General features: G+C 38.1%; 1 protein-coding gene across 1 annotated transcript in view; it reads right to left on the bottom strand.

Moving 5' to 3' along the window:
• Positions 1-26,193, bottom strand: part of RSPO2 (R-spondin 2) — a 150,588-nt gene that overhangs the window by 56,507 nt on the left and 67,888 nt on the right. Inside the window, exon 2 of the mRNA XM_030304449.1 lies at positions 23,796-23,984. Within this exon, the coding sequence (XP_030160309.1) occupies positions 23,796-23,984 (189 nt within the window). The remainder of the gene's footprint in view (positions 1-23,795; positions 23,985-26,193) is intronic.

The following is a 26,193-nucleotide window of genomic DNA, read 5'->3' as shown; positions in this document are numbered from 1 at the left end:
ACCTATCATTCTATGTAAAAATACCTAAAGAAAATCTTGATTATTTGCCCTCAAATTTAAGGAGAATAAATATCTGATGCATTCAAACTGTCGACTACTACAACCATGAAGCAGCACAGGGTGAATTATAAGCAGTGACTGAGAAAAGCTCTGAGATCAGTAAGTTAAAAAGGCCTGTTGCAGGATATATGGAGTATGGTGCAATGACTGCACATGTGTGTATGTATGAAGGAGCCTAGAGAAATTGGGAAAGAGGTGGTGGAATTTTGAAATATGTTAAAAATTATACATTTCTGAATGATCTGAATCTTTATTTTTTTTTAATTTTTATTTGAGAGAGAGAGAGAGAGAGAGAGAGAGGGGGGGGGGGGAATCTTAAGCAGGCTCCATGCTCAGCCAGGAGACTGACATGGAGTTGGATCCCATAACTTCGGCATCATGACCTGAGCCGAAACCAAGAGTCATATGCCCAACTAAGCCACCCAGGAGCCCCTGAATCATATGAATCTTTTATAATTTTAATGTGTTTATGCATTAAAAGTAAAACAGAAAAAGTTATTTTAATAAACACTGTGACCTGATTAAATTTACAGAAAACAACACTATATTAACATTCTGAAAGAAGTTATTTTGATTTTAACAGGCATTCCATCCCCAATTATGCCGCACACAATTTCTTTTCAGAGTTATGTGCATGAAATCATACCCCTTATATGATAATGTTGAACTACCTTAGCCTTCAAAATACACAACTGTTTGACCATCTCATCAATATCCTTCGTTTCCATATGTTCAATGGTGCTTTTCCTTCATTCAAATCATTAGGGGAAAAAAAATCAAAATATTTCTTATTTAACAAAGCATTTAAACAGAAGCTTTGATTGGCACCAAGTCCTGACATGATCTGAAGCTCCGCTAACCTTCCTGGGTCTCAGGGATCGTGCCTCAACATAAAACCAACACAGACAGCCAACACACTCAGAAGCCTAAACTGAGAGCACATCAAATCAAATACCTTTGAACCAAAAGCTTTTCAAAGCAACTGTCTCAACCACCTACCCTGCCAATCTACTTCTTGACATGCTTCCTGGAACCTCTTTATTACCAACTCCAGTTCCATCCACAACCGCCTGTCCCATTCAGCCACTTCTCCCAGATCTAACTCTTCTGCTTTGGAGAAAACCACTATTTGTAGGAACTTATAGTTCCAGGTTCCCCTCTAGCCTGTATCCATTCTCTCCCAGAAATTTCTTCAGCTTGTGATCCTTAAATAAGTGGGATTCACATCAACCTTATTAATTCATTTATATAAAAGTAAAACATTCTCGTTATCAATAAAAAAATCAAAACAGGTGCAGAAGATACAGAACTACTCGCATTTACCTGAATGGTACAACAGGACTGCTTCCCAAAAATAGCTATTTTATTAACAGTTCAGGAAAATCCTTATGTCAATTTTATAAATAAATGAGTTTTAAGACACCAATGAGATCATTCAATAGACTGATCAACTTTAGAAAACTCTATATGGCTTAAGAAAACAGACATACCAGAGTTTGCTGAACAGAGGTCTCCCTAAAAATCTATACTTTGTCCTTGTTCAGAAATAAGACCCTACTTTAGCCAACTTACATGCTTCTAAATTACAGTGCCTCCTCAAAAATGTAATCCAAGTGAGCACTGCCAATATTGGTTTAAGTAAAATTACTGTCCAAGTGAAACTGTGTCCAAATACAATCTGATGGGGCTGTCATTTGGCAAGGGGAACTTACTCTGGCCAAGAAACAAAAATAGGGTAGGTACCCCTCTCCTGTCCCTCCACAGTATCCACACAGGCTCCATTATAACATTTTTCAAATTACACTGTAGTTCAGTTCAATAGTTCATTCCAAGCATTCCCCAAAAAAGGAGCACATGCCAGGTATTGTACCAGACCCTGAGAATATAAAATTATAATACTCATTCCCTGTCCTAGAGGTGCCAAAGACAGGGGGGCATGAGGCACTCACAAAGCACTGCAATATAGCATAGTAGATATTAAAGGCATGTGCTGTGTACATTAGAGGCAGAAAATACAGATCCATTTCTGTTCTGCCATTACAGTTTTTCTTTCAGTCTGTAAATTCTTTGTTTCTAACACAGTGCCGGACACATGGTGGAGTTTTAATGCTTGCCAAATGAACGAACACAAGTGCCATTTAAAAACTCAATTCCTTTATATTTAAAAACCCATTCAAATGCTAGGTATGAGATTGCTTGCACATGCCCTGTAAATATCTGTTATATAGAAAGAAAAGCCATGGTTGCTGGAAAGGAATGCAAATCGTATTGGAAGAACAAATAGTCCAACACCTGAAAACAATTATAATAGAGAACTTAAGTATTCAAGTGTGGCAGGTAACATATGCCATGGAAGTTGGAACCTCAGCTGGGCAGGTTTTAAAGAGACAGAGGGAAGAGTGGAGTCTTGACGAGGGTGACTCCATTCATAATCACACAACAGAAAATTCATATGGCACATGATGAGCCCAATGAAGAGTGGCTTAAATGAGCTGGAGATCAGAAGTGGAAGATGGTTACTTTAGAGTAAATGGTTACTTTGCTGTAAGTGGGGAATTTACTTCTTATTTTACTTTGTTTCAAAAAAGGAAGTTATAAATCTCTTCAACTTTGTGTGACTTCAAGTATTTAAGTCATAATTAAAATTAATAAAAATGAAGTTAGGCTCAAGATTAGGGCTTGGTCTAGCAGGGAGAGAGTCTTGATAGATTCTTGAGCATGAGAGCAACATGACCAAGATGGTACCCGGTTTGTTCCCTGATTTCAACAGACAGAAGCATATAGGGCGCCTGGGTGGCTCAGTCAGTTAGGTATCGCACCCTTGATTTCAGCTTAGGTCATGATCTCATGGTGATGAGGTCAAACCCAGAAGGCAGGCTTTGTGCTGGGCATGGAGGCTGCTTAAGATTCTTTCTCCCTCTCCCTCTGCACTGACTGTGCCCACATGCCTGCCCGCCCTCTCCCCCCCCCCCCCCCCCTCAAAAAAAAAAAAAAAAAAAGTGCCAGAGGTCAGGCATCATGATGGAGAGCTAGAGGCTCAGATGAAAAAGCAATGTTCCTGCATTTCAGGACCTTGGTCTACTAAAAGCAAAGGTACAGCGGCAGGCAATGAGGTAACAATGTGATTACTCCTTCGTATATACAAAGGGAGCAGGGAAGGAATACTTTAGGAAACTTAAGTTTCCTGAAAGAAGAAAGAATGGAGGTAAGGAAAATCACCAAGAGGCTCAACACTAAAAGGTAATGGTCACAGGAAAGGGAGTTACAATGAACTAATAAAAGTGACAAACTGGGTAGAAGAGATGAAAAACCGAGAGAAACCAAAGATGCACAATTCCCCCCACCCCCCAACTTTGGTATCAGCTCTCTCAGGGTTTTGGCACACCAAGAGAGGAAGTTTTGTTTATCTTGTCACCAAAAATTTAGATGACAACAGCCATCTTTTAAATGAATATCTCAGATGGCAATCAAGTAAACTAGAGAATTAAAACCTTAAATTAAAAGCATAGAAAAATCAGCCTTTGTTAAACCCAACTGTGAAAATGTAATTACATACATTGCAATTAATTATTGGAGAAAGGGAAGCAATCGGTGAGGTAGACAGGAGCTCAGACACATACAAATGAACATTTTTCTATTATTTTTTGGTCATCAAGACTGTCAGGTACAGGCTGTCTTAGCACAACATGAAAATCTGACTGCTAATTGTTCAGCTGCCCTTTATTGTCAAAGCACCAGCATCTCCATTCAGAATGTGGCAGATGCTGACACCCACTAGGGGTATTTATTCTTTGGATTGCAGCTGTATCAAAAAGCATCAAGCTGGCCCCTGGAAAACCCCAGCTCGGTATACGCTAAAATTTTAACAGAAATTCAAGGGACAGGTTGTTCCAAAAGACATTCAGAATTAGAATTTTAGCAATTTTTCACATGGGAAGTACTAAACTGTGCAACTTAATATGAGTTTTTTTTTAAATTGTTTAAATATTTTTAGGCTTCTCTAACAACTTCAAATATTCTTGTTTAACATTCCTTCTCAAAACTTGCAATGGCTTATGTATACTTAACTGAAGTTTTTAAGCTTTATGTTACCAAAGTCATGCATTTTCTAATATATACTATTGCAATAATCCCATTAGACTAAGGAATGATGAAAATTATGACCTAAAATTTTAAATCACATTTTTTGGTAGTATGGCCTAGTTATACACAGCTCATGAGAAGCTTCATGATATTTCAACCTAAAAAAATACATAAATAAAGGACAGACTCAGAGGTTTCAGGACTCAAGTTTTCATACTTACTATTTGAGTGATGACAGAGAAAACCAGTACTACTGAGTTAAAAGAAGATCCAGGGTGGAAGTCTGTGTAAAACCCAGTGCAATGGGTTTACGTTAAGATTGCCTTTATTAATTAGGAGAATTAGCACAGGATGAAATTCAACTATGTCAAGTGCAGAATAGGAGACTCAGAACAGGATCCAAAGACAGGAAACAAGAACTATGTTGAGAATATCATGACCTTTCAAATAGTACAGTGGTTAGCAGATCTGAGGTTAGCATCTTGGCTCATTTATCATTATGTGACTGTGGGCAAGTTGGCAAAACCCTTTGCCTCAGTATCATCATCTATATAAAAAAAAAAAGTTAACATCAGTCCTATCTTAGGGTTTTTGAGACATTTCAGAAGCTTGATAAAGGCAAAGATTTCAGCACAGTATCTACTGCGTAATTAGTGATCAAAGAATGTGAGCTATCATGAGTAAAACTTTACCAAACAGGACGGTCCAAGATGGCAGATGAAAGGAAGAACCAACAAAATACCAGGATACTCCATTTGTAGTAGATATACAGATGCGCATATATATATATGTAATCATTTTAATAAATATTTATATATTTGCACTACTCAAATGAAAGACATTATCCTGAGACTAATGCCTGTACTCAATATAATGGCTTTACCCTTCCTTTTTCATTTTTATTTTTTTAATGTGTATTTACTTTAGACAGAGAGTACGTAAGCAAGCAGTCAAGGGGCAGAGAGAGGGAGACACAGAATCTGAAGCAGACTTCAGGCTCTGAACTGTCAGCACAGAGCTCAATATGGGGCTTGAACTCATGAACCATGAGATCATGACCTGAGCTGAAAGTCAGACGCTTAACCAACTGAGCCACCCAGGCACCCCGTGTGGCTTTACATCCTTCTTTAGGCCATGCAGCTAAAGAAACAGAACACAATCATTTGTTGGTTACCTACATGAGAAGTCATCTACTCAAATATTAGGAACCAGGATTTAGGAAAATGGATCTAAATGTAATTTTGACCTTAGAAGTAGGAGAAATTACATCCTCTCTGTGCCCTACTACTCCTTTCACCATCTGATGGGAGGGAAAATACCAGACCTAACCATATCATAGGATTGTTTGGAGCATCACATTTAAAATGAGAAAAAGAACAGGTGAAAGGTACCACATAATTTTATCACTCCCTAGAGCTACATAAGCCTACCCAAAATATTGCTATCTTGTGTATCACAAAATATTAAATAGATATTACTAGAAAGGTGTAGGGCCCTTTACGTAAAATGAAGATGTTCAATTTATGAAGGGCACTAAAGGTGGTTTATCATGGCCATTGGGGCAGTGACCACAAGGGTTGCAAAATTCTGGCCTTGTTTTTAACTTTAGTCAAATTTTAATTAGATTGGATGAATGGAAATTCATATGTTGTTTTTCAGATATCTATCGAGTTTTACCTTGCATGCCAAAAGTGTCTTATTTCAACTTTAGAGGATACATATGCTATTAAAAGTATTTTGTTTTCCTGACTCACTTTAAAGTGTTACAATAGTTCATTAAAAAAAAACAAAACACAAAACCTTGGGGCACCTGGGTGGCTCAGTCAGTTACGTATCAGACTCTTGATTTAGATTCAGGTTATCGGGGCGCCTGGGTGGTGCAGTCGGTTAAGCGTCCGACTTCAGCCAGGTCATGATCTCGCGGTCCGTGAGTTCGAGCCCCGCGTCTGGCTCTGGGCTGATGGCTCAGAGCCTGGAGCCTGTTTCCGGTTCTGTGTCTCCCTCTCTCTCTGCCCCTCCCCCATTCATGCTCTGTCTCTCTCTGTCCCAAAAATAAATAAACGTTGAAAAAAAAAAAATTTTAGATTCAGGTTATCATCTCAGGGTTTCTGAGATCAAGCGCCCCGTCAAGCTCTGTGCTGACAGCATGGGTCTGCTTGAGATTCTCTCTCTCTCTCTCTCTCTCTCTCTCTCTCTCTCTCTCCACCCCCCCGTTCATGCTAATATATAAATAAACTTAAAAAATAAATACCCAAAACTCAAATTGGGAAGTATATGTTGGTAGATGCATTCTAATATTAGAATGTTTAAAAATTATGTCTGGGGGCGCCTGGGTGGCGCAGTCGGTTACGCGTCCGACTTCAGCCAGGTCACGATCTCGCGGTCCGTGAGTTCGAGCCCCGCGTCGGGCTCTGGGCTGATGGCTCAGAGCCTGGAGCCTGTTTCCGATTCTGTGTCTCCCTCTCTCTCTGCCCCTCCCCCGTTCATGCTCTGTCTCTCTCTGTCCCAAAAATAAATAAAAAACGTTGAAAAAAAAAAATTTAAAAAAAAAAAAAAAAAAATTATGTCTGGCCCACCCACACAAAAAAATCTGAAGAAACACTGATGTTTATGTAAAATCATGCAATCAAACAATGAGGAACTATAAAAACGTTGGCTTCACTTCCTGTATATTCAAGTGATGCATATTTGAAGTATTCTCAAAGTAACTGAAATTAAAACTTGGACACATTTACTGAGAATACAAATGCAGGTGTTTAAAGGGACTTTTTTTTTTTCCTATTTAAAGCAAATGAGAGGGAAGGACAACTATCTCAAATGGAAGGAATATGGTAACAATGAAACAATTGTAAAGATCATAAAGCAAATTCATGTCTCTTATCAGATTTTATTTTCCTACCAAGTAGCAGATCTCTCATCTTGGTTACACCTTGTGTGCTTTTCCCTTTTTAACTTGTCAATTTTTCATATTAAGGTGGAACCAGAGCAGTTTATTATAAACTTCAGACCTGAGACTTAGTTGAACTTTTCCAAATGTTGGCAAATACACCTCTGTCCACCCAACTAAACAGCAAAGTATATGGAAGCTAACATGGGGTTGCTCTCCACTCAACCCTCATTCAAGGAAAACAAGAAGAATCTCTTAATCCCTTCACATTCTAAATAGGTTAGAGCAAGAAACATCAAACTTTTCCTCTAAAGGGCCAGATAGTAAATATTTTAGGTTTTGTGGGCCATGCAGTCTCTGTCTAAACTACTCGACTCTGTTGTAGATCAAAAACAGCCATAGACAATATGTAGTGCATGGCTGTTTTCCAATAAAACTTTATTTATGAACACTGAAATTTGAAGTATCATTTTTGTGTACCACAAAATATTGTTCCCCCTTTGACATTTTTCTCAACCACTTAAAACTCTCAAAGCTATTTTTTACAAGGACCCCCCAAAAAGCTGGCAAGCCAGATTTTGCCCATGGGTCATAGTTTGCTGAGTCCTAGGCTAGAAAATGATTGAAATCCATGGGCACATTGAAGGAAGAAAGAACCAGGCTTCATGTTTAAAACACCAAATGGTAGCATTTAAGCTTAGGGAGGCATAATGATGTCTTAAATACATCATCTGGTGTGTACATAATACAAATATCAAATGAACAAGACGCTGCTGGAATTATCTCAACATGGGAACATTTGTACTTCCCTGTTTTTCGTACTATATTGATAAATCAAGAAATAGGACTCCTTAGGAGTTGTCAATAGATCAAAATTCCATGCTGCCTTTAATAAGCCTGTGGTTTCTTGATTACATATGCATTGACTAGTCAGTGAAGTGTTGGTTGGAGAGAAAGAAGGGAGAAAAATTTTACCAAACAATGCATTTTGGTTAAAACCTGCATTACAGTTATGCCTCCTGATATACAGGCTGATATATCTGCCCAACTCTGTGAAGGTAGCTTTGTTAGTTCTGCTTATCCAGTTTGATTACAATTAAATAGATAGTTTCAGCCATGCAATGCAGAGGCTGCAAACCCTCGGGCTTGCCAGTGGGCTCCTCAGAACTGCTTACTTGCTCCATAAGTGGGGATAACACTGCTTCCGTCCTAGGATTTCCAGGAGCAAATGAAAGGATGGATGCAAACACACTTTAAAAGCTGAAGTGCTGAGTAGAAGCTTTATTTGCACAAAGGAAAACAGACCACAAGGTAGCACCTGCCTTTAAAGCAGAATGATTCTGTCAAACTTGGGTCTAAACTGAAATGAGAGGCTCATTCAAAAGAACTACAAACTCCTAAGAAAATTAAATGTAAGTGTAAGAAAGAAGACTTCTTCTGTTACATATCAGAGCAAGCGTTTTAGGACCCTAAATTAAAAATTTTTTAAATCTTCTGTTAAGAGTCCTGAAAATTACAAAGCCATGTTACAAACTACAAAGTGACAGAGAAGAAAATAAGCATTCTAGCTCTCAGGCTATTTGATATAATTTTGCTTCCAGAATAAATAGAACGAGTGGTCCATGATTTTTCTTTAGAGGGTTGTGTAATATGATTAAAGCAGGGTGTGCTCACAAGGTGCTAGAGCATCACTGCTGTGGACCAGCATACGAAACATCCGTAGTGCGAAGTGAAATCACCATTACTGTCGCTGTGGATGGCATGTCTGATGTGGTCTGCTTCTTCAAATCTTGATGGCTTAGCCACGGGGCTATAGGTCACAATGATCTAAACTAAGATGGCTCTGGGGTGCCTGGGTGGTTCAGTTGGTTGAGCGTCCAACTTCGGCTCAGGTCACGATCTCATGGTTTGTGGGATGGAGCCCCGTGTCAGGCTCTGTGCTGACAGCTCAGAGCCTGGAGCTTGCTTTGAATTCTGTCTCCTTCTCTCTCTGCCCCTCCCCACGTGTGCTGTTTCTCTCTCAAAAATAAGTAAATGTAAAAAAAAAATAAAAAATAAAATAAACTAAGATGGCTCCACCTTAGCCACAGAAAGACCACTGTGATCTTCCAAAGCTCAAGTTTTAAAATCCTTCAGCAGCTTCCCTTTACTTCCAGGTTCAGTTCAAACCCTTGATTTAAAGCCCAACATCCCTGTGTCTGGACATATCCTTCTACTTCCCTTGCCTCATTGCCATGGTACCTTTACCCTGGCAATGCTGAAGTTTCCTCTAAACTCCCCATGCCCTCCCAGCATCCAGGTACCTGAGACAACAATTCTACTCTCGTGGTTGTTCTTACATTCATCATAATCCTCCCGTCAAATGAAGATCTCATGAAGAAAACAGAACATGTCTTATTCTATTCTGCATCACAGGGCCTAGCATAGGTGCTTGACATAACATTGGATGACAGGTATAGCTGCCAAATGACTAACAAATCCATTACATTTCTATCAGCTTAAAATAAATACTGAACAGAGTCTGCCTTGTACATTTTAATGCAATAGCATGATTTTGGTATAAAAATACTTTACATTATAAAGAGCTCCATTTCCGAATTGGGCACCAACTGATTATATATGGTGTTGAAGCTCCTAGATCTTTTTTTTTTTTTTATCTTTGTCTAAGAAACAAGAAGTATGCATATTCCTTAACTGTAAACCAAGTAGAAATGAGCATTGCAGGGAGATAGGATTTTGCAGAAACTAGACTTAAAATATATATAAAGTCACAAAGAGACCAATATGAAAATGGTGACTGTCAACAGTAAATATTACTCAGTTTTTTTTCATAGACTTATGACAGTTATTGGAACTAGAAGACTATTGCCCTAGACCATACTATGTAACTTGTGTAAGCTTGCAAAGCTAGTTACTTTTAGAGCTCAAATCAGAGCTGAGTTCCTTCTAATCTAGTGCTCTTTTAAAGATGTGATTTAAGGGAAATATAAATCAAAACCACACTGAGATATCACCTGACGCCAGTCAGAGTGGCTAAAATGAACAAATTGGGAGACTATAGATGCTGTAGAGGATGTGGAGGAACAGGAACCTTCTTGCACTGTTGGTGGGAATGCAAACTGGCGCAACTGCTCTGGAAAACAGTGTGGAGGTTCCTCAAAAAATTAAAAATAGACCTACCCTATGACCCAGCAATAGCACTGCTAGGAATTTACCCAAGGGATACAGGAGTGCTGATGCATAGGGGCACTTGTACCCCAATGTTTATAGCAGCACTCTCAACAATAGCCAAATTATGGAAAGAGCCTAAATGTCCATCAACTGAGGAATGGATAAAGAAATTGTGGTTTATATCTACAATGGAATACTACTTGGCAATGAGAAAGAATGAAATATGGCCTTTTGTAGCAACGTGGATGGAACTGGAGAGTGTTATGCTAAGGGAAATAAGTCATACAAAGACAGATACCATATGTTTTCACTCTTATGTGGATCCTGAGAAACTTACAGAAGACCATGGGGGAGGGGAAGGGGAAAAAAAAAGTTAGAGAGGGAGGGAGCCAAACCATAGGAGACTCTTAAAAACTGAGAATAAACTAAGGGTCGATGGGGGGTAGGGGAGAGGGGAAAGTGGGTGATTGGCATTGAGGAGGGCATTTGTTGGGATGAGCACTTGTATGAAAACCAATTTGACAATAAATTTCATATTTAAATAAATTCATATTAAAAAATAAAGATGTGATTTAACCCACAAATTGATTTCTCTCTTTAGAAGATAAAATCTAATGTCTTTGATCCTTAGTGGGATTGAAAACACTTAAACTGACCATTTCAGAAAAAAAATTGTCAAAGAACCTGAGATTTTTCTATATACAGGTTTGTAATTGTGCATAGTAGTTTCTTCTGTATTCCATGGTTTATTTTTTAAGGAACAATATGACAGTATCTCAGTCACTGGGGTCACACTGTTACTGGATAATTGTGCAACTCTGGGGAAGTTCTTATTTAGAAACCTCAATATGCATATTTTTGGTGAGGGTTGAGAGAGAGGAGGCAGAGAGAGTGAGAGAATTAACCAGGTCTCTTCCAAATCTATATAACAATAATTTTTTTTAATTAAGTGAATTTCTACATGCCTGACACAAGCCTTGTAGGGCTGTGAACACACACACACACACACACACACACACACACACACACACATTCATTCTGGATGATCAGTTTAAGTACTTATTAATTGAACAAAACATCCTTTTAAGCACTATTTGAAATGGCTGTTACTATTTGTTTTCTTTCGCACAACACATTAAAAGCTACTACTTTCTCTTTACTTGAACTCCACCTACAAAATGATGAGACAGGAGAGATTTCACAATACACCCAATTACATAGAAAAGTATCACCCAATTACATTCATCATCATCTATCCTCATCATCATACTAAAGAATAATAAAGACAGTGAAAAGGGCTGTCACATGATGAATAGAAGCCTACCTGGTTGCTTCACCGTACCACCAGCTTCCTAATATCATCAAGAAATTAGTGTCTTTACCGTTACGAGATTTTATTTTATTTTTTTTAATATGAAATTTATTGTCAAATTGGTTTCCATACAATACCCAGTGCTCATCCCAACAGGTGCCCTCCTCAATGCCAATCACCCACTTTCCCCTCCCTCCCCACCCCATCACCCTCAGTTTATTCTCAGTTTTTAAGAGTCTCTTATGGTTTGGCTCCTTCCCTCTCTGTAACTTTTTTCCCCCTTCCCCTTCCCCATGGTCTTCTGTTAAGTTTCTCAGGATCCACATACGAGTGAAAACATATGGTTTATCTGTCTTTGTATGACTATTTCCCTTAGCATAACACTCTCCAGTTCCATCCACGTTGCTACAAAAGGCCATATTTCATTCTTTCTCATTGCCAAGTAGTATCCATTGTAGATAAACCACAATTTCTTTATCCATTCCTCAGTTGATGGACATTTAGGCTCTTTCCATAATTTGCTATTGTTGAGAGTGCTGCTATAAACATTGGGGTACAAGTGCCCCTATGCATCAGCACTCCTGTATCCCTTGGGTAAATTCCTAGCAGTGCTACTAGGAATTTACCCTTACGAGATTTTAAATATTAAAGGTAGTTAATAGGAATGTCTTCATTAAATATATAAGTACTTTCAATTTTTAGCTTATATGTTCCATGAACTTATAAAGGAATGCCTCTTTAGAACAAACCAAAAGCATTTCAAGAATGCTTGAACAAAGAACATGGGTTGTCACTAGTCAGACACACATTCCACTATCAACTCTGGTAAGCACCAGTCGGTGACTTTGAATGAGCTGAGCTGCTGAACTTCTCTAGGCTTCCCCACCCCTCCCTGTTTACTTGCCTCAAATAGTCAGGTATATGCATAAACTGTGGAGAAGATTTAGCCAAAAATAAAGTACTAAATAAGTGTCTATTGTTAGTAATAAGTTCAAGGTGTCTTTTACAGAAGAGCAACTAATGTTACAGAAACTGCTCTCCTCTCAGAGACCCTGAGCCACCTAGGATTCATATCAATTATTCAGTTCATATGTAGCGAGCACCTTTTAGATGACAGGCCCTTGACTGGCTGGCCTCAGGCAATTAAACTGTGGCTCTGTGGAGACCAAGCTTGGATACAATACCCTGAAACTAAAGTCAATTAACAAATGTTTTGTTTTATCCCAATCATAGGTGCATCAAAACCTAGCCAGCTCTCCTGCAGGGATGGAATTTCTTAAGAAAGCATAAGAATCAAGAGACCCAGCAGGTGACGACCTCTCAATTAGCTTCTGATAAGGGGGCAGCAGGGCCATCCTCACAGTCCCTCCCCTAAAGAACTATTCTTTAACTTTATCCAGTTATGGTCAGTTTATTAACTGCTCTTATAAAGGTGTAAAAGCCACTTCAGCTAATCAGACTTTCCCAGCTGGCAGTAACCTGTTAACCAAGAGAACATGTTTTCTGCAGAGCAGCCTGTAGGGCAAGGGCCTTTTTTTGGGAAAGGAACCAGCTTAAGAGAATGGCTTTTCAAAGTGTACCAATTAAAAGTGATGACCTACCCTCAACCCTGCTCAAAAAAGACAGATTCTAAAGCTTAATAATGGTGTTTTGTGATTTTATTTTCTCTAAGAGCAGCAGCATGGAGTAAAGAACATGGCTAAGTGAAATAAATCAGATAGGGAAAGGCAAATATTGCATGATCTCACTTATATGTGAAATCAAAAAGAAAAGAAAAGAAAAAAAAAAGAAAAGAAAAAACAACTCATAGGAGAAAAACAAAAACAAAAACATCAGATCTGTTGTTACCAGAGGTTGAAGGTAGGGTGAGGGGGAACTGAATGAAGGTGATCAAAAGGTACAAACCTCCAGTTGTTAGATAAGTAGTAGGGGTGAAACATACAAGGTGATGGCTACAGTTAATACTGCTTTTTGGTATAGTGGAAAGGTGTTAAGAGAGTAAATACCAAGATCTAATCACAGCTCTTTCTTTTCCTTTATTTTTTGTATTTACATGAGATGATGGATGTTAACTTATTGTGGTAATCATTTCACAAGATACATAAGTAAAATTTTGCTGTACACCTTAAACATACACAGTGCTATATGTCAATTATATATCTCAGTAAAACTGGCTTAAAAAGAAAAAGAAACAGGCATTAGAATCAGAGAGAATCCGGGGTGCCTGGGTGGCGCAGTCGGTTAAGCGTCCGACTTCAGCCAGGTCACGATCTCGCGGTCCGGGAGTTCGAGCCCCGCGTCAGGCTCTGGGCTGATGGCTCAGAGCCTGGAGCCTGTTTCCGATTCTGTGTCTCCCTCTCTCTCTGCCCCTCCCCCGTTCATGCTCTGTCTCTCTCTGTCCCAAAAATAAATAAACGTTGAAAAAAAATTAAAAAAAAAAATCAGAGAGAATCCTTTGATAGTTTTCTTTCTCTGACTAATTTCGCTTAGCATAATACCTTCTAGTTCCAACCACTATATGCTAACTTGGATGTAAAATTAAAAAATAAAATAAAAATAAATAAAAAATAAATAAACAATCAGAGAAATCTTAGATCTCATTCTTAGCTCTGCTTCATAAGCGTGTCCTTGGGTAGGTTTCTGAACCTCTTGAGCTTCAATGGCAAAATGTAAACACTTACCTACATCACAGGGTTGTTGAGGGGAGTGTTAGAATAGCCATTCCCACCAGAAATTTGAGGAGAGGGGCTGACTAGAATAGCAAAAAGCAGTAACTTCTGGAGGCAGTTATAGAATCACAGAATATTAGAGCAATGACCTCCTAGCCTCCCCTAATTTTTAAAGATGAGGACACTGGGACTCAATATGAACTTCACCTATCATCAAAGAGTAAGTTAGGACACCTGACTGACATGTAGCTCAGGAGCCAGCTGTGGACATAGCGATCAGAAGGGTCCTCTCGGTCTAGTCACCATGATCCCTCTTCTCCTGCCCATAAACCCTCCCCTGTTTCTTCCTTTCATAATATGGCCCAAACAATTATTTACAATTCTTCAATTCATGGAGTGCCAGGGTGGCTCAGTCAGTTATGTGACAGACTCTTGATTTTTGACTCAAGTCATGATCTCAGAATTCATGAGTTCGAGCCCCCACATTGGGCTCCATGCTGTAGTGTGGATCCTGCTTGGGATTCTACTCCCTCTCTTTTACTCTCTCAAAATAACATTTTTAAAAAGCTTCAATTCATATGGAAGCTATATTTCAATCAGAATCTTTTGCAGTACCTGTATCAACAAAATCAAAAGAATAAATTAGACTCTAAGATACCAGACATAATTATTAATTAGAACACTAAACATGCCAGAATACATAAAGTAATGGAAATCTCAGAAGAAGGAAGAGCAAGTCATGAGAAAGTGGGGAAGGCAAAGACAGGAGCCTGAGGAGGAAGGATTCAAGAGCATTAGAAGCCTGGCTGAAAGCCAGTGTATTCTATTTCATTGTGATCAGCTTAGTAGAGTCCACGAACAGATACATTATTACTGATTATGATATTGATGATTAATGATTGATGTGGAGAAGGACACACATTTCCTCAAAATATCCTCATTATGCTTAGGTGGTACTAAAACTGGTCTTTTACTAAATACAAAGTGGCCTATTCCATAATCAGTGATGGATGGAGACAACATAATTACTACATTGCAGCAATTTTCAAAGGCTAGTTTCTGACCCAGCCAAGTCAGCATCACCTGGGTATTTGTTGACAATATAAATTCTTAGGCACCATTTCAGATCTTCCCAATAAGAAACTCGGGGCATGGAAGGAAAGCAACCAGTGTTTAACAGGTGTTAAACACAAAATGCCCCCTAGCTCTTCACTACCTTGCCACCCAGGCTAGATGGTGAAGGCAGAAGAAAATAAAGCTAAGTTCCACTGTTTCCACAGTCTTCCAATGACTATTCTCACCTTACTGCTAACATGTCCCTTCTCTGACCTCTTCTGATTCTGTGATACATCTACCCTATTTGTCTATTGTGATTTGCAGCACTTTGGGTAATAGTGATTACACAATACCACTGTCTAATTTGTATCAATTTCACAAGCAACCCAGTTGGGTCCTTAGTCCATCCATAGGCATCTTCTAAATAAAGACATTCTTAATTTTTAGTTTTATGTTACTTCTCATATAATCCCCCAGACACTGAGATCACAGTAACATATTTGTCAGAGATCTGCTTCTTTACAGATATTTAAACACACATCACATGGACTTTATGGTTCTCAGAGTCAGTATATGCATCCTGCTCACTTATAGTTCATAGTTATTCAGATTTGATTAAAAACATTTTAAGCATTTCTGTTCATTTTAAATACCTAGGCCTTTTTCCTTTAAAAAAATTAATGTTTATTCATTTTTGAGAGACAGAGTGTAAGTGAGGGTGAGGCAGAGAGAGGGAGACACAGAATCAGAAGCAGGCTCCAGGCTCTGAGCTGTCAGCACAGAGCCTGACTCGGGGCTTGAACCCACAAACCAAGAGATCATGACCTGAATGAAGCCTGAGGCTCAATCGACTCAGCCACCCAGGTGCCCCACCCTTTTTCCAAATGCATCATTAAACTTCATGATTCAAGAATGGCAGGTATTTTTAAAAGTACTCAAATTTGACATGCAGTAATTCTTTAAAAACCCTTCAACACTGGTCTTGCAGTTCACAAATTAAGGGATGGTTACATTCAACTGCGAATTTTCTTGTATGTTCTAAATTACTCATTTTTAAACCTATGTCATTTCAAAAACATAATGCTAACATTCTCTCAGCCTAAAACACATTTTTACAAAGTGCCAAAGAGAAGGGCAGAATCATCAAATACAGAAGAAGGAGCTAAAAACAAAAGTAGCAAATTCTCTGGATGCAGATCTCATTTCTGTAATTTTTGTTTACAAATTATTTTTGAAAATACACTGCCTCTGGCAACAAATGTATATGTATTTTCTTATACATAAAAGTTAATCCTTTTCCTGCCACTCAGCATATTTCTGATCCCCTTACTGGTAAATGAATAAAACAAATGCTTGACTGATAGGATATAGATACTTTATAGATTTCTGATTAGACAGCCTTTCATCTAAGGCTAATTTTCCCACTTAGGTCTTGGATCCTATGTTCTTCTGTCTCCTCAGTGACCTTGTTTCTTCAATCATTCCCCTATTTTTCCACCTCATATGGCTCTTTCCCATTCAAGTCTCCTTCCACCACACACACACACACACACACACACACACCACACACACACACACACAATCTCCTGATTCAAGAGCCGTCTTGCTATCAATAGATACTTTTCAACCAACAATCACCATGTCTGCTTGCCTAAGATTCCATGTGCTCCCTCAAACCAGAGCAATGAGGACAGTGCCCCAATAGTAACAATGAAACTCCTCCCATAAAGGTCAACAGTTCTATTGTTTAAACAATATCTCCCCCATTGCTGAAATCCATCCAACCTTTAGAAAGTGTATTTCACTCAGTTTAGGAAATTTCATCCATAAAATAAAAATACCACAATTTTGTGTTCAAGATTATAAATGGAGAGTTCAATGGATTATCACAAAATGGGCAACATATGCAACCATAATACAAGTCAAGAGGAATGTTAGTGCCTCAAGAACTTTTGTGAGGTCTTTGAACAATCACTCCCCTCTCTTCTCCCTCAACTACCATCTTGACTTGTAACCAAAACACATATAAAAGATTACTCATGATCTCTGTTAGATCTATATTTCTCATTTTATTTTTTCAAAGAAGCATGCAGAGTAGGTCATAGTATTTTCTGCCAAAGACTAAGTTTAGAGTTCCCTTGAGAGCTTTGAATGCTTACATCTAACTGCCCTTTGGGTACCTTCCCCAGGATATCTCATACCACTTTGAACTCAACATGTCCCAAAACACCCATTCTCCACCATAATGGCCTTTCTTGCCAGCACATATGCACCTTCTCTTATTCCGTACCTTCATAAATTCACTACCCAACTTCCAAGCCAAAAGCCTAAGAGTAATCTCAGTCTCCCTTCACCTTTAGGTCAACATCCCATTCATTATCCAAGTCCTGTTTGATTACCCTCAATATCTCCCTCATTCCCGTTTCCACTATGATTACCTTCATTTATTCATTGAATAAATGTGTTGAGCCCCACTATGGTCAACACTGTTCTGCAGATCATAAGCCTGTATTCAAGCCAAACAGTCTTAAATCCCTTCCCTCTTGGAGCTTACATTCTATTGGGAGAAGTGAATAAAACAGGTAAAACCTATGTTAGCTACCCATAGTGCTGAGGAAAGAAGGGAGGAAAGGAGGGAGTGAAAGAATGTAGGAAAGGGGGGAGAGATAAAAAATGAAGAAAGGAAACATTGGGAAGGAAAGTTAACATTTTAGACAGATTAGTCAGGGAAGGTCTGAGGAGGAAATATCATATTCTCATTTCATTTTTTTTAACCTAGATTATTGCCCTTGCCACCTTCATTGCTGACTTCCCTTTAACTCACATTTCATTCTGCCAAAAGAAAAATATTTCCTCTTCTTATCCCCCTACTTAAAATCCTTCACTGACTACTTGTGGCTTCAGGAAGGTGCTTAAACCGACTAACTTTAGCACAAAAGGTCTGTCAAACTCAGTCGCGCCACCTTGACTATCATTTCTGGTTATGCAGTGGAACTGGACTCAATCACCTACATTTTACTTAACAGTGGATGACTTTCTGTGTGTCTCCACACCTTCAAGTGTGCTTTTCCTTTCTTTTTTTCTTACCTAGAACGCTTACTCCTAACAATTCTGAAAATGCCTATAGTCTTTATAAGGGTCATCTCCCCCATTGATGAAATCCACCCAACCTTCGGAAAGTGCATTTCACTCAGTTTAGGAAACTTCATACAGAAAATAAAAATAGTATGACATCCTCTGCACGCTTCTTTGAAAAATGAGAAAATATGTATCTAACAGAGTAATTGGTAGCAAACAGAAGCAAATTAGCACCCTTTATCACACCCCCACCCTGAACTAATTGATTACTTGTCTGCCTGCTCCACCGGAACCGGGTTTCTCAGCCTCAATGCTACTGATGTTTTGGGCCGCACGGTTCTTTGTTGCAGGGGGCTGTCCTATGCCTTTGTCTAATGTTTTGCAGTATCTATAGTCTATCCACCAGCATCCCTTCAACTGTAATAACCAAAAATATCTGCAAACATTACCACATGTCCCCTAAGGGGAGAAATTACCCATGGTAGAGAACCACTACACTATACCATAAGCAACTCAAGGGCACCAGCTAATTATGACTCATTACTGTATCGATAGGTAACCGGTACAAAATCCAGCACAAAGGAAGTGTTCAATAAACACATAGAAGAACCACAATCCCGACTTCTAGTACCACAGATTAGTTTTAACTATTTTCACAATGTAGGTCAATGTATCATTTTATGACTTCCTTCATTCAACATTACATTGTGAGATTTACCTATGTTGCTGCATGTTGAGGTAGTTCATTCATTTCTACTTTTATATATTTTCTTTTTTAATATGTTATGCATTTTTTCAATGTTGTGTTGCTTGGACATTTGGGTTGTTTCCAATTTATAGATCTTTATAAAGGATCATGAGTAATCTTTTATATGTGTTTTGGTTACAAGTCAGGATGGTAGTTTTGTGGAGGCAGAAGAGATAGGAGTGATTGTTAAAAGACCTCATAAGCATTCTTGGGGCGCTAACATTCCTCTTGACCTGTATTGCAGTTGCACAAGTTGCCCTTTTTGTGATAATCCGTTGAACTCTCCATTCATAATCTTGAACATAAATTTCTTGTGATATTTCATTTAAAGTTTTTTTTTTTTTTTTAATTTTTTTTTTCAACGTTTATTTATTTTTGGGACAGAGAGAGACAGAGCATGAATGGGGGAGGGGCAGAGAGAGAGGGAGACACAGAATCAGAAACAGGCTCCAGGCTCCGAGCCATCAGCCCAGAGCCTGACGCGGGGCTCGAACTCACGGACCGCGAGATCGTGACCTGGCTGAAGTCGGACGCTTAACCGACTGCGCCACCCAGGCGCCCCTCATTTAAAGTTTTTTAATCACTAAGAACAAGACAGTTTTGCAAACAGAAGAAAAAAAGCCAGAGATTCTGGTAAATGTCATAATGCCAATATTCAGGTAAAAAACAAGTGAACTTCACCTTACCAAAGAAAATATTAAACGAAAAAATGCATTTTTTTGTACTTTTTGTAAATAGCACTTATTGTTAGACGCAAGGGCAAATGTCTGCTATTAGTTAAGACGTGGACTGGTGCAACTTTTCTAGAAGGCCATTTGGCAATATATATCAAAAGTCTTTAAATATGTGATATTGTTACATGTTAATCTTAATAAAGCTGAAAACATGTTTTTATGTTTAAAAGTTTATCTTATGCAAATCAGATAAATGTATAAAACTAAGGTGTGTATATGAGAGACTATATAAGAATATTCTTCATATTTTTGAAAAACTAAAATCAAATTCTTAATAGGTGATTAAATATATTAGGATATATCCACTTAGTAGGATATATGCAGCCATATTTAATGACATTAACATAATGTTCAAAATCCATTAAGTTGAAACAAGTTACAAAATAGAACAGGGGTACACTTGTAAAGGGAGAAAGACATAAATATACATAGAAACGAAAGTTGAGGGTAGAAGCCAAATGTTAACTTTTGTTATCTTTGAGTGTTTTTTTTTTTATTTTTGCTTTAGCTGTTTTTTTAAGGCCTATGTGCTGTCTAAGCTTTCTACAAAGAATATTTGTAACTATCTAAGGAATAAAGTTTTTTCATGTAAATGAGTTTTTCAATAAATGAGAAAAAAGTAACGAGAGAAATATCACCTAACACCATCAGAGACAATGGCAGCTCTTAGTGTCCTTGAGTGTATATATTTTTCATAATATGCTTCAAATGGATACTGAGTTGGTTTTTAAAAGCATGTCTGGCTTTATAAGCTCCATACTGTATGTACCAAGAGGCCAAACCTAGCCAACATTTCATAAAGCAAGTCTTCCTTCTGAAGATACTGCTTTGCAATTAAAATCTTAAAACAGATGTGCTAGGAAGTTTTATAAAGCTACTGTGCTTGGGGCACCTGGGTGGCTCACTCAGTTGAGTGTCCAACTCTTGATTTTGGCTCAGGTCATTATCCTGGCAGGGTCATGAAACTGAGCCCAACATCCAGCTGCATACTAAGCATGGAGCCTGCTTGGGATTCTCTCCTCTCTCTTCCCCTCTGCCCCTCTCCCTTGCTTGTTCTCTCACTCTCTGAAAAAGAATGTTTTTAAAAAGCTACTGTTGGGGTGCCTGGGAGGCTCATTCTGTTAAGTGTCTGACTTTAGCTCAGGTCATGATCTTGTGGTTCGTGGGTTTGAGCCCCTCGTCGGGCTCTGTGCTGACAGCTCAGAGCCTGGAGCCTGCTTGAGATCCTGTGTCTTCCTCTCTCTCTGCCCCTCCCCTGCTCACTCATGCATGCATTCTTGCTCTCTCACTCTTTCTCAAAAATAAATAAACATTAAAAAAAATTTAAAGCTACTGTTGCTTGAAGTATAATTTTCTTCTCTACTGTAGAGCAATAATTGCTTAATAAAAAGTGGGTATGATTTCAAATTCTAAGTCTGTAACAGCTTTTCCAATTTAACTCTGTCTCATCCTCTGACTACAATACAAACAACAATGGAATATATGCAAAGTATGGGGGAAAAATCAAATAATTGGTATGAAAGAATCATGGCCATCCAAAGTCACATAGTGAGAATTAAGAAATAATTTTCCACTTTCACTTTGATTCACAGGAATCTTACTCATAAGCCCTTCCAGCTTGTACCAGATAAGTAATGATTTCCTCTAAGTCAGTAAACTGCAACATCGATTACATTCAGTTACAGTAAGTATAACCACAGCAAACCCATTCTCACATGGAAATTCTCTTTCCAAGGCTGATTTACAGTCACTGCTCTCCTTTCTGAGAAAAGGGATAAACTTAGCCAAAATGTGTTTGAAGATATATCTGTTGATACACTATAAAGTATTGCTGAGGTGGCTATCCATACAGGTTTGCCTGGGACAGTCCTGGTTTACAACTGTGTCCCTGCATAGTTATTATCAGCAGCCCCTTGGACTCGCCAATGTCCTAGGGTTGAGTAACACATTACATTGTCAGGGTACTGTCCATACACAGACTGCATAAGTGCTAGGCCTAGAACTTGGAATAACTGCCTGGAGCCATCTACACTCTTACCTCATCTTCCTTGTGCACTGATGGTATGGAATGAAAAATGCACCAAATATTCAGGAACGCAAATCCTGCCCCCTCCCACCAGGTGGTCTAACGCAAGCTGACTAGGACTCCCTTTTAAGGTAAACCTATCATTCCATGGAAGTTAAAAAAAAAACTATGGCAGACAAATTACTAGATAGCCCCCAAATCAAAAAATTAAGTACAAGGTACATACTTGAAAAATTAGACAGTCTGTTGTCAGAGGTTGGGAGTTCTGTCTCTGTAATTGTTAATCCAAACAATTCCATGAAATAGAAGCAGATACGAATTTTCACTGAGCCTATGTATTTCTATCTCTGCTAATGGAAAATTATTCACCTAGAAAACTTAGGACCAAATTTGATTCTCTTTTCACTCTCTGAAATTAGTTTCTATGTCTCCTTGATTCTATTTTTTAAAATCTCTGGAATTCATTACCCACAGACCTTTCATCAGAATGTGATTTCTCATCTGTAACTGTTACAATAGCCTTCCTCTACTTTCTGTCCTCCTCCAATTCATTGCCCGCACTGCCGCTAAAACTATCCTGAACAAAGCAACCTCTTCAGTCCTCTCCTGCTTGAAACCTGTAGGTAATATCCAGACTCCTTGGCACAGCATTCAAGTCCTTTATCCTTGCACTCCAACCTCTGTCCCTTTCCATTCTCAGTTCCAACCACACCTTCTACTAAGCCCATCCGACTCAACGGTTCTTATCCAGAGATAATGTATTATAGATTGGACTAATCATCTAGGAGGTGTTCAAAAAATGTCTGGGTACATTTTACTTGTCACAGTGACTTGAGGGCACAAAGAACATTTCATGGGCAGGGACTGAGGATACTGAGTGTTCAGCAATGTAGATTAAATGGCCTTGCCAAAATACCAACCACATCCCAGATGGGACTTATTGTTCTCCAAGCACATTATTTTTACACATGTGTGTCTCCTTCTTTCTAAAATCTATTTAGCCTCCCACCATTAGTTCTGCCTTCTTCCAAAATAATATTGTCCTTGGATGATTCAATTCAAACTCTCCTCTAATCTAAAGGCCTTGGCTGATTTAATAGCCATGTATACAGTATTAATGGGAGGTAATTAAATTACTCCCCTAACATACTGCTTGCCTGATATAGCTTAGTGTACTGAATTAAAATTAAACTTTTACCCTTTTGTCATTTTGTCATTTCGCTCCATGTTTTGTTTTGTTTTTTTCCTTATCCTCTCTATGCCCTAACATTTAAGCTCCTTAAAGAAAGGGATGTTCTTTTGGTATGTCATTCATTTTTTTTTTAATTCCAATTACTACTATTCACTTAGAAGTTGAGAATCATTTTATAAGTGATTTTTGGATTAAAAGATAAATATCATTCCTGTATGACTATGTATAGAATGCCATTCCTTAATACTTTTTCTAATTGTTAAACTTAGAACTCAAAATATTCTAAAATGAACTAAATATTTTAGTTAAATCTTTTATTAGTAATGGTGCTTTACAGAACTATTTAATATAATGTATTATAGATTAGACTAAACTATGGATTACAAACTCAGATAAAAAAAAAAAAAGAGGCAAAAGAAGCCATAGACACTGTAGTAAAGTGGAGACAATGTTCCCAGTATAAAGACATTTAAATTCCTTGGGGATTTTGTTGTTGTTGCGCTAAGCATGCCTTATACAGATCTTCTTAACAAGCTTGTGTTGGAGATGCTTGTTATACAAAAAATACTTAAATAACCTAAAAATAAAAAGTGTGTATGCAATGTACTTCTAGACAAAAGATAAAAATATTCTTATCCTACCCCCACTGAATTTTAAGTTTAAGATTGCACTATTTCTGTAGCATATTAAAATTACATATTTTTTTAGCCAAAATTTTCAATTTAGCTCCCCCCCAAGTTTCATAAACAGTAAATAGTAGACAAAAGTCAACTGCTCACTTGCACATCTGTTCATATCTGGGGCTCGGTGTCCATAGTAGCCAGATGGACAGGAATGCAGGCATTCTCCATACTGGCGCATGCCTTCTCTTCGAAGAAAGAAGAACAACTTCTGTTGACATCGGCTGCACCCGTTGTCCTTTGAACAAGACAAACAACCCTTGCAAATGGGATTTGATACATAACTAGCTGTAAGAGAAAACACAAAACACACATTCAAATAGAAGTATGATCAGACCTCCGGTCAATACAACATGCTGAAGAGACAAGGGTCTCTGGTCCTACTCTAATCACATAGAAATGTGGAACAAAATATCCACTCCCAACCTGAAAAAAAAAAAAAAAGGTTAATACACAACCAAACTTAGAAACAAAGAGGTAGGGCTGAAGGTCTACCATGGCCTGTGGAGATATTAGACCAGACAGAAGCAGACCTTATGTCAGGGTCTTGAATCAAGGCCAAGAAATATGCACATGAAGACCAGACACTTGGGTCTCCTTATGTAGACTGGAGTTGTGAGGGCTGTTTGCACATGAAACCAGTACTAGAAGCCCCTGCCCTAATTTTCCAGAGAAGATTTCAACCCCAGATTAGGGGGACAGAGTGGGTGAGCACAGTAGAGAGCAAACATAGCCCATGAGGCACAAGAACCCCCAAATCCACAATATATCCAAGTATGGGATACAAGTTCAAACTATCAATCTGGTGTCAAATAACTAAATCAAGAGGCTAACATAAAAACATCAATCCAGGAAAACCCACAAAGTAACAAATATCAAACTACCTTATAAAGTTTTCTACAATCCTGAGGCCTGGAACTTGCATGGAAAACAAACTTCACATCAAAATGAACCAATCACTGGGCGCCTGGGTGGCTCAGTTGGTTAAGTGGCCGACTTCACCTCAGGTCATGATTTTGTGGTCCGTGAGTTCCAGCCCCGCATCGGGCTCTGTGCTGATAGCTCGGAGCCTGGAGCCTGCTTCTGTTTCTGTGTCTCCCTCCCCCTCTGCCCTTCCCCCATTTGCACTCTGTCTCTGCCTTTCAAAAATGAATAAATGTTAAACAAACAAACAAACAAACAAAATGAACCAATCACACGTACAAGCAAACCTCCATGGGGAAGAGTCATCAATCTCAGAAAGACAGACTTCACACCTAACCAGTCATATATAATAGAACCATCTGAAAGTCTAAAATGATTATCTTCAGAATATTTGAAGAGATAAAACAAGAACTAGAAATCACATGGGAAGAAACAATATATAGTGACTGTGCAAGTTAGAAAGAAATGAAAATTTTAAAACTGAAAATAAGTTCTATAGACAACTTGAATGGTACATTAGAAAAAAAAAAGGTATTTAACTAGAAAACATGTTTAAATAACTGTAGCACCAAAAAAGATAAAAATGTGAAAAAGGTAAGAAGCATGTAAAAAGAAAAAGTTTTAATACATGATTATTAGGTGTTGTAGTATCAAAAAATAGAGAATATGAGTAAGACGTAATATCCAGAGATCATGGCTGATCAGTTTCCAGATTTAAAGAAAGAGATGGATTCTTAGATGAAAGCTTCGTAGAACTGAGGAGATCAGTAAAAATAAGTCTGCATCTGAACACAGCATATTTATACTAAAGAATGAAGTCAAACCAGAGAGAAACAGTAAAACCTTGGTTTGCGAGCATAACTCATTCTGGAACATGCTTGTAATCCAAAGCACTTGTATATCAAAGCAAATTGCAAGAACCATTGGCTCAGTTGTGCTCGTGTGACATTCGGCATCATATACTACTTGTATTGCAAGACATCGCTCATTTATTTATCAAGTTAAAATTTGTTAGAAATGTTTGCTTGTCTTGCTGAACACTTGCAGAGTAAATTATTTGCAATCCAAGGTTTTATTGTACATACAAAGGAATACAATTTTGGCCTCTAGCAGAAATCTCATCAGAAATAATAAGTGTTAGATAGTGAAATATTTTCTTCAGCATGCTAAGAGAAAATTATCAAACTATAATTCTACAAGCAATTAAATGATAGTTTAAGAATGAGGCCAAAATAAAGATCCATTCAGCCAAATTAAAGGCAAGAAACTTATTAACCACTCACCAAAAGAATAAACTGTATGTATTGGAAAAATGAAATGGAACCCAGAAGGAAGTAGAATGTAATAAGCAATAGTGATCAAATCAATTGAGAAATGTTGGTGTGTCTATTAAAATTCCAGTTTTTAAAAAGTAATAATTTCCAAGGTTTAAAAATAATACATATTTATATTTAACAGCAATAATGCGGAAGAGTTGAGGAGGGAAAACAAAAAGCATTTCAAGTTTCTATATTTTGAGTGAGGAAGACCAACACGAATTAAACTTTGTCAAGTTAAATGTATTTGCTAAAAC

Source organism: Lynx canadensis, chromosome F2 (genome assembly GCF_007474595.2).
Source record: "Lynx canadensis isolate LIC74 chromosome F2, mLynCan4.pri.v2, whole genome shotgun sequence".
In the NCBI taxonomy this organism is placed as follows: Eukaryota; Metazoa; Chordata; class Mammalia; order Carnivora; family Felidae; genus Lynx; species Lynx canadensis.
This window is presented reverse-complemented; position numbering and strand designations above follow the sequence as displayed.